Here is a 10027-nt window from a genome sequence, read left to right as displayed (position 1 = left end):
TAAAAGATTACAGTTGGTACAAAATGCGGCTGCTAGACTTTTGACAAGAACAAGAAAGTTTGATCATATTACGCCTGTACTGTATATACCTTTATATACATATATACATACATATATACCTATACTGGCTCACCTGCACTGGCTTCCTGTGCACTTAAGATGTGACTTTAAGGTTTTATTACTTACGTATAAAATACTACACGGTCTAGCTCCAGCCTATCTTGCCGATTGTATTGTACCATATGTCCCGGCAAGAAATCTGCGTTCAAAAGACTCCGGCTTATCAGTGATTCCTAGAGCTCAAAAAAAGTCTGCGGGCTATAGAGCGTTTTCCGTTCGGGCTCCAGTACTCTGGAATGCCCTCCCGGTAACAGTTCGAGATGCTACCTCAGTAGAAGCATTTAAGTCTCATCTTAAAACTCATTTGTATACTTTAGCTTTTAAATAGACCTCCTTTTTAGACCAGTTGATCTGCCGCTTCTTTTCTTTCTCCTATGTCCCCCCCTCCCTTGTGGAGGGGGTCCGGTCCGATGACCATGGATGAAGTACTGACTGTCCAGAGTCGAGACCCAGGATGGACCGCTCGTCGGGACCCAGGATGGACCGCTCGCCTGTATCGGTTGGGGACATCTCTACGCTGCTGATCCGCTTCAGATGGTTTCCTGTGGACGGGACTCTCGCTGCTGTGTTGGAGCCACTATGGATTGAACTTTCACAGTATCATGTTGGACCCGCTCGACATCCATTGCTTTCGGTCCCCTAGAGGGGGGGGGTTGCCCACATCTGAGGTCCTCTCCAAGGTTTCTCATAGTCAGCATTGTCGCTGGCGTCCCACTGGATGTGAATTCTCCCTGCCCACTGGGTGTGAGTTTTCCTTGCCCTTTTGTGGGTTCTTCCGAGGATGTTGTAGTCGTAATGATTTGTGCAGTCCTTTGAGACATTTGTGATTTGGGGCTATATAAATAAACATTGATTGATTGATTGATAACAGTGACACAACAAATTTCCAGCATATGCAATACAACAGTACTTCAACTTGGTTCTACAATTGAGCTTGTATCTTAAATAACCGCCCACTGAAATACGTTCAAATAAATTTAATTCGTACTTAATCCTCCCAAAACACCAATATTTTAAAATGTATCATGCCTTTTAAAAACAAAATCAAACTTTTAAGTAAATATTTGTTTGAAAAACAATACAACAGCATGTGTTACAAAGGACTACGGTTGTTTTATGAAATAGTGTAATTTTAATGTTCAGCATCTACCTCAGGGATAGCACCTTTGTAGGTCTCTCTTACAGGCAGCTTCTCCGTCATGTAACAATAAGAATTGTTCTCATTGTTTATGTTGCACACAGACGTTTTTGAGTGACGGACCGGAGAGGTCAGAGTAGCGCAAAGGAATTGCTCAATTGCCCAACTTGGAGAGTCAAGACTAGACAGAACAAGCTTAAAACATGTCAAACACAGCACCTGCAGATTTTCCATATTTTCATGGATAAATGTCCGTCATTTTTGGCTGTAGTTGGGAATCTTTGGGCACTTCACTATTTGATTATGAGTCAGGGGTTCCGCTTTGATTATAAATCAATGAAATATTTCCTCTTTCATTAATATCGACATGTATGAAATGCTCCAGTTAGACTTATTTTGAAGTAATTGATTGATCGATTGAGACTTTTTTAAGTAGATTGCACAGTACAGTACATATTCCGTACAATTGACCACTAAACTAAGGGACGGCGTGGCACAGTGGAAGAGTGGCCGTGGTTCAATCCCCACCGAGTACCAATCTCGTCACGTCCGTTGTGTCCTTGAGCAAGACACGTCACCCTTGCTCCTGATGGGTGCTGGTTAGCGCCTTGCATGGCAGCTCCCTCCATCAGTGTGTGAATGTGTGTGTGAATGGGTAAATCTGGAAGTAGTGTCAAAGCGCTTTGAGTACCTTAAAGGTAGAAAAGCGCTATACAAGTACAACCCATTTATTTATATATTATTTTTTTAACAGCATTCATCAAGATTGTCTTCTCTGGAAGAACCCCTGTTTTTACTCTCTTGCAGTAGAGATTATTTTTTATTAGATAACAAGTATTTGTCCAGGGTGTACCCTGCCTTCCGTCCGATTGTAGCTGAGATAGGCTCCAGCGCCCCCCGCAACCGCGAAGGGAATAAGCGGTAGAAAATGGATGGATGGATGGATGGATTGTGCTGGGGCAGTTTCTTGCAATTTCCAAATAAAGCCATGTATTTATGATTAATTTGTACTACTGATCAGGATAGGTACTGATAGGGTACCAATTCATGGTACTGAGAAATAGATACTGGTGCTCAACGGTACCAATTTTTGGTACTTTGGTGTGTGTTCGTGTGTTGATAAATATCAATGTGTTTAATAATAAAATCATTTGTTTTTGTTTAACATATACTGTAACAGTGAGTTGATAATTATAACTGTGCTATCCAGTTGGTACACATTGTTTTCTTACACTTATGAGTCTCTTTTGCAAGTATTATATCAATTAATCAATCAATCAATGTTTATTTATATAGCCCTAAATCACAAGTGTCTCAAAGGGCTGCACAAACCACAACGACATCCACGGTAGAGCCCACATAAGGGCAAGGAAAAACTCACCACAGTGGGACGTCGTTGACAGTGACAATGATGACTATGAGAAACCTTGGAGAGGACCGCAAAGGGGGCAACCCCCCAAAACCCCTAGGGCAGTGGTCCCCAACCACCGGGCCGCGACCGGGCCGCAGAAGAATTTTTTGTTCATTTTTTTATTTAAAAAAAAAAAAATACAATTAAATGTATTTATTTTTTATTAAATCAACATAAAAAACACAATATACACTTACAATTAGTGTACCAACCACAAAAACCTCCCTTTTTCATGACAAAAACGTCCCTTTTTCATGACAAAGAAAAAAAAAAAAAAAAGGATTCCCCCTCCATCCACCAAATTATTAAGTGTTGACCGGTCCGCGTATACAAAAAGGTTGGGGACCACTGCCCTAGGGGACCGAAAGCAATGGATGTCGAGCGGGTCTAACATGATATTGTGATAGTCCAATCCATAGTGGATCTAACATAACCATGAGAATCAAGTCCAAAGTGGATCCAATATAGTAGCGAGAGTCCCGTCCAAAGGGGAGCCAGCAGAAACCATCCCAAGCGGATGCGGATCAGCAGAGCAGAGATGTCCCCGACCGATACACAGGCGAGCAATCCATCCTGGGTCCCGACTCTGGACAGCCAGTACTTCAACCATGGCCACCGGACCTGTCCCCCCCACCACCCACCCACCTACCCCTCCACAAGGGGGAGGGGGACAGAAGTCTTTCCATACGGTTGCAATTCTGAGACAGTAGATGGCAGTAGTGTAAAGACTACGCTGCGTTGTCTAGCCAGGGAGTCTTTGCGTCAATCAAATCCATCAATCCATTTTCTACAGCTTGTCCCGTTTGGGGTCGCGGGGTCTCGCTGGAGCCTATCTCAGCTGCATTCAGGCGGTCAAATCAGGTCATCAAATCAAACTTTGTTCATATAGCACTTTTCACACAAATGGCAACACTATTGACCATAACAAAAACAAAACAAAGACAAAACACGGCATGGCACTGAAGATTAAGGAAACACAACCCTTCCTATTATGTGAGATCCACTATGGACTGGACTCTCACTATTATGTTGGATCCACTATGAACTGGACTCTCACAATTATGCTAGATCCACTATGGACTGAACTCCCACTATTATGTTGGATCCACTATGGACTGGACTCTCACACTATTATGTTAGATCTACTATGGACTGGACTCTCACAATATCATGTTAGATCCACTATGAACTGGACTCCCACTATTATGTTAGATCTACTATGGACTGGACTCTCACAATTATGTTAGATCCACTATGGACTGGACTCTCACTATTATGTTAGATCCACTATGGACTGGACTCCCACAATTATGCTGGATCCACTATGGACTGGACTCTCACTATTATGTTAGATCCACTATGGACTGGACTCTCACTATTATGTTAGATCTACTATGGACTGGACTCTCACAATATCATGTTAGATCCACTATGAACTGGACTCCCACTATTATGTTAGATCTACTATGGACTGGACTCTCACAATTATGTTAGATCCACTATGGACTGGACTCTCACTATTATGTTAGATCCACTATGGACTGGACTCCCACAATTATGCTGGATCCACTATGGACTGGACTCTCACTATTATGTTAGATCCACTATGGACTGGACTCTCACAATTATGCTAGATCCACTATGGACTGGACTCTCACAATTATGCTAGATCCACTATGGACTGGACTCTCACAATTATGCTAGATCCACTATGGACTGGACTCTCACAATTATGCTAGATCCACTATGGACTGAACTCCCACTATTATGTTGGATCCACTACGGACTGGACTCTCACAATATTACGCTAGATCCACTCAACTCCTATTGCACTGGCCGCCCAGGGGAGGGGGGGTCCCCACATCTGCGGTCCCCTCCAAGGTTTCTCATTGTCCTCCCATTGGGTTGAGTTTTTCCTTGCCCTGATGTGGGCTCCCCGCCGAGGATGTCGTTGTGGCTTGTGCAGCCCTTTGAGACACTCCTGATTTAGGGCTATATAAGTAAACATTGATTGATTGATTGACATATTATGTACATATATATATATGGAGTGGATGATGACGTAATACATAATTCCTGTAAACCAGTGCCCACGTGCAGCCCACGCAGCCTCTCTCTCCCCATTCACCCGCCATTACCCGTCATTCAGTGTGTGTGTGTGTGTGTGTGTGTGTGTGTGTGTGTGTGTGTGTGTGTGTGTGTGTGTGTGTGTGTTTAGTGATTGGCTCGCCTCTCCATCTCTGTCAGAAGCCGTGCAGCTATAGGTTGCTCGTCTCCATTTTCCTCCATAAACATAAACTGACCGCTGTGTTTTTCTTTTGTTACACCTCAATCCACCGCCTGCAGCCCCGCGGCAACAAATAACCGCTGCGGTTCGACGCCGAGAGTCGATTCCACCTGTTTGCGTGATGGCGCTCTTCTTGCTGAGACGATGCTGAGCCATCCGCGCTGATCTGGTGGAGACGCGTCCGATCCGCGGCTGCCTGGAAGCCAGGAGGAGAGAGGAGCGAACTCGGAAGGATCCAAGACGAGGAGGAGGCGATGCCCGCGTCTTCTCACCTGGACGCCGGGCTGGTGCTCCCGCTGCTGCTTCTGGGTGGCTGGGTGGTCGGCGGAAGTGAGTCCCTCGTCTTGTCACTGTGTGTCTGTGCGTAAAATACAACAACAACAACAAATTGGTCAGAAAATGTTGTTTAAATGCCACGTTTTTCTTCATTTTCTGTAAACCGGAGACGTAAAGTGACAGGCAGAGTAATTCCGTAATTAACTTGTGTATCACCTGTTGAGGCGTAATGAGTCACAACACACTTGCTGGTGTGTACATTTGTATAATAGTGAATTATATATTTATATAGCGCTTTTCTCAAGTGACTCAAAGCGCTTTACATAGTGACACCCAATATCTAAGTTACATTTAAACCAGTGTGGGTGGCACTGGGAGCAGGTGGGTAAAGTGTCTTGCCCAAGGACACAACGGCAGTAACTAGGATGGCACAAGCGGGAATTGAACCTGCAACCCTCAAGTTGCTGGCACGGCCACTCTACCAACCGAGCTATGCCGAGTAATACTCTTCCATATGAGTAGGTGGCAGTCGGTAGGTAATAGTGTTGTGCAAACCCATCCATCCATCCATCCATCCATCATCTTCCGCTTATCCGAGGTCGGGTCGCGGGGGCAACAGCCTAAGCAGGGAAACCCAGACTTCCCTCTCCCCAGCCACTTCGTCTAGCTCTTCCCGGGGGATCCCGAGGCGTTTCCAGGCCAGCTGGGAGACATAGTCTTCCCAACGTGTCCTGGGTCTTCCCCGTGGCCTCCTACCGGTTGGACGTGCCCTAAACACCTTCCTAGGGAGGCGTTCGGATGGCATCCTGACCAGATGCCCGAACCATCTCCGGGTTGGGGAGGAGACCCTGCCCCAAGTGGAGGAGTTCAAGTACCTAGGAGTCTTGTTCACGAGTGAGAGAAGAGTGGATTGTGAGATCGACAGGCGGATCGGTGCGGCGTCTTCAGTAATGCGGACGTTGTACCGATCCGTTGTGGTGAAGAAGGAGCTGAGCCGGAAGGCAAAGCTCTCAATTTACCGGTCCATCTACGTTCCCATCCTCACCTATGGTCATGAGCTTTGGGTCATGACCAAAAGGATAAGATCACGGGTACAAGCGGCCCAAATGAGTTTCCTCCGCCGTGTGGCGGGTCTCTCCCTTAGTGTTGTGCAAACCCTGTTTCTATATGAGATGGGAAATTGTGTTAGATGTAAATATAAACGGAATAAATGGTAAATGGGTTGTACTTGTATAGCGCTTTTCTACCTTCAAGGTACTCAAAGCGCTTTGACACTACTTCCACATTCACCCATTCACTGATGGCGGGAGCTGCCAAACGTGGACCCCGATTGAAACAAGTTGAAAAACTTATTGGGGTGTTACCATTTAGTGGTTAATTGTACGGAATATGTACTGAACTGTGCAATCTACTAATAAAAGTTTCAATCAATCAATGCAAGGCCCTAACCAGCACCCATCAGGAGCAAGGGTGAAGTGTCTTGCTCAAGGACACAACGGACGTGACAAAGTTGTTAGAAGGTGGGGATTGAACCAGGAACCCTCAGGTTTGCTGGCACGGCCACTCTCCCAACCCCAAGAGAATAATACTAAACGTTAAAGGTATATCAAACAAAGACTTTATTGAAGTGATCGCTGCAAACTCGTACATTCTTTGATTCTGCTTCCTTGGGCTTAAGTGTTTGCTACTTTTCTCGTCGCCGTTTCGTAAAATGTTGCGCTCGTCCGCCCGTCTTGTAGTAACATTTATACTTTTCGCGATTTAAACGGGTCGTACAGCTGAAAACAACGCAAGCATAGAACATTTTTCTTGGAGGGAGAAAGGCTAAATGGCGGGAAGCGCCCTTTGGCAAAATTAAAGAGTGACGTCATGTGAATCTAAGCAACTGCAGTGTTTCTAACATCCCCTAGAGGGCAGACAAAATGTGTTTCTCAGCTAAAATCAGGACGGGCTGCAGAAGTACTCAGTTGTAATACACTTCCCCACCACTAGTGGCAGTAATGACTCTCTCAGACTGAAGAACTCTGGAGCATAGAAAAGTTTTTAAAAAATGACGACTAAAGTGGTCAAACTGTATTTTTATTTTCAATTACATTTTTTGGGAAAGTTTATTTAAGAAACCTATAAACATAATCAATTATTTATACATTTATTCAGAATGTATATCATTTCTATTGTATTCGTTTATTTGTAGTTATTTTTGCGCTGTCATTTTTGAATAGGATTCAAATCGAGAGTAATGTCACTAATTTAGTGTTGAATACAATGATTTGCAAATCCTTTTCAACCCATATTCAGTTGAATATGCTACAAAGACAACATATTTGATGTTCAAACTCATAGACTTTATTTGATTTTTTTGCAAATAATCATTAACTTGGAATTTCCTGGCTGCAACACGTGCCAAAGTAGTTGGGAAAGGGCATGTTCACCACCTTTTCTTTTAACAACACTCAATAAACGTTTGGGAACTGAGGAAACTAATTGTTGACGCTTTGAAAGTAGAATTCTTTCCCCTTCTTGTTTTATGTAGAGCTTCAGTCGTTCAACAGTCCGGGGTCTCCGCTGTCGTATTTTACGCTTCATAATGCGCCACACATTTTCCATGGGAGACAGGTCTGGACTGCAGGCGGGCCAGGAAAATACCCACACTCTTTTTTACGAATCCACGCTGTTGTAACACGTGCTGAATGTGGCTTGGCATTGTCTCGCTGAAATAAGCAGGGGCGTCCATGAGAAAGACAGCGCTGCGATGGCTTCATATGTTGTTCCAAAACCTGTATGTACCTTTCAGCATTAATGGTGCCTTCACAGATGTGTAAGTTACCCAGGCCTTGGGCACTAATGCACCCCCATACCATCACACATGCTGGCTTTTGAACTTTGTGTCGATAACAGTCTGGATGGTTCGCTTCCCCTTAGGTCCGGATGACACGATGTCGAAAATTTCCAAAAACAATTTGAATTGTGGACTCGTCAGACCACAGAACACTTTTCCACTTTGTATCAGTCCATTTTAGATGATCTCGGGCCCAGAGAAGCCGGTGGCGTTTCTGGATGTTGTTGATAAATGGCTTTCGCTTTTCATAGTAGAGCTTTTACTTGCACTTACAGATGTAGCGACAAACCGTATTTAGTGACAGTGGTTTTCTGAAGTGTTCCTGAACCCATGTGGTGATATCCTTTACAGCAGGGGTCGGGAACCTTTTTGGCTGAGAGAGCCATGAAAGCCAAATATTTCACAAAGTATTTCCGTAGGAGCCATATAACATTTTTCAACACTGAATACAACTAAATTCGTGTATTTTTAAGTATGACCAACATTTGTAAAGTATAATAAGTCTCTTCTTCTTTTTAACAACATTGTTATTCTAAAAGTTAACCAATAATAAATATAATACTTCTTACCATTAATGCGACATCGTGAACAGGTGCGGTAGAAAATGGATGGTTGGATTAAAATGCATGAGAATGTTTTATGATTTGAACGTTATTTTTGAAACTGTGATTACTTCCGCCCGATTGTAGCTGAGATAGGCGCCAGCGACCCCAAAAGGGAATAAGCGGTAGAAAATGGATGGATGGATTGATGGATGATTACCAGCGGAATTATTCATTACTTATCGTGTTAAGCAATGTCAGCTAAGATTTATCTGAGAGCCATAGGTTCCCTACCCCTGGTTTAAGAATTAAACAACTTTTTACCTGCACTCTGCCTCCCGCTGTTTCCCACATCTACAAAGCAATTAGCTACCGACTGCCACCTACTGATACGGAAGAGTATTACTCGGCATAGCTCGGTTAGGAGAGTGGCCGTGCTAGCAACCTGGGGGTTCCAGGTTCGATTCCCGCTTCCGCCATCCTAGTCACTGCCGTTGTGTCCCTGGGCAAGACACTTTACACACCTGCCCCCAGTGCCACCCACACTGGTTTAAATCAATCAATCAATGTTTATTTATATAGCCCCAAATCACAAATGTCTCAAAGGACTGCACAAATCATTACGACTACAACATCCTCGGAAGAACCCACAAAAGGGCAAGGAAAACTCACACCCAGTGGGCAGGGAGAATTCACATCCAGTGGGACGCCAGTGACAATGCTGACTATGAGAAACCTTGGAGAGGACCTCAGATGTGGGCAACCCCCCCCCCCCCCCCCCTCTAGGGGACCGAAAGCAATGGATGTCGAGCGGGTCTAACATGATACTGTGAAAGTTCAATCCATAGTGGCTCCAAGACAGCAGCGAGAGTCCCGTCCACAGGAAACCATCTCAAGCGGATCAGCAGCGTAGAGATGTCCCCAACCGATACAGGCGAGCGGTCCATCCTGGGTCCCGACGAGCGGTCCATCCTGGGTCTCGACTCTGGACAGTCAGTACTTCATCCATGGTCATCGGACCGGACCCCCTCCACAAGGGAGGGGGGGACATAGGAGAAAGAAAAGAAGCGGCAGATCAACTGGTCTAAAAAGGAGGTCTATTTAAAGGCTAGAGTATACAGATGAGTTTTAAGATGAGACTTAAATGCTTCTACTGAGGTAGCATCTCGAACTGTTACCGGGAGGGCATTCCAGAGTACTGGAGCCCGAACGGAAAACGCTCTATAGCCCGCAGACTTTTTTTGAGCTCTAGGAATCACTAATAAGCCGGAGTCTTTTGAACGCAGATTTCTTGCCGGGACATATGGTACAATACAATCGGCAAGATAGGCTGGAGCTAGACCGTGTAGTATTTTATACGTAAGTAGTAAAACCTTAAATGTAACTTAAATATTGGGTGTCACTTTGTAAAGCG

The 10027-nt window shown here is 44.6% G+C and overlaps 1 protein-coding gene across 2 annotated transcripts in view; it reads left to right on the top strand.

The window, feature by feature from the left end:
• The first annotated feature begins 4870 nt into the window (after positions 1–4870).
• LOC133544368 (fibronectin type III domain-containing protein 4-like) overlaps positions 4871–10027 on the top strand; it is a 55145-nt gene continuing 49988 nt past the window's right edge. For both annotated transcript variants that reach the window (XM_061889604.1, XM_061889603.1), the window contains exon 1: positions 4871–5286. In XM_061889604.1, coding sequence (XP_061745588.1) covers positions 5211–5286 — 76 coding nt within the window. In that variant the 5' untranslated portion in view covers positions 4871–5210. The remainder of the gene's footprint in view (positions 5287–10027) is intronic.

Source organism: Nerophis ophidion, linkage group LG27, assembly GCF_033978795.1.
Source record: "Nerophis ophidion isolate RoL-2023_Sa linkage group LG27, RoL_Noph_v1.0, whole genome shotgun sequence".
Lineage (NCBI taxonomy): Eukaryota > Metazoa > Chordata > Actinopteri > Syngnathiformes > Syngnathidae > Nerophis > Nerophis ophidion.
Note: the sequence above shows the minus strand (reverse complement) of the source record. Positions and strands in the feature narration are given on the sequence as shown.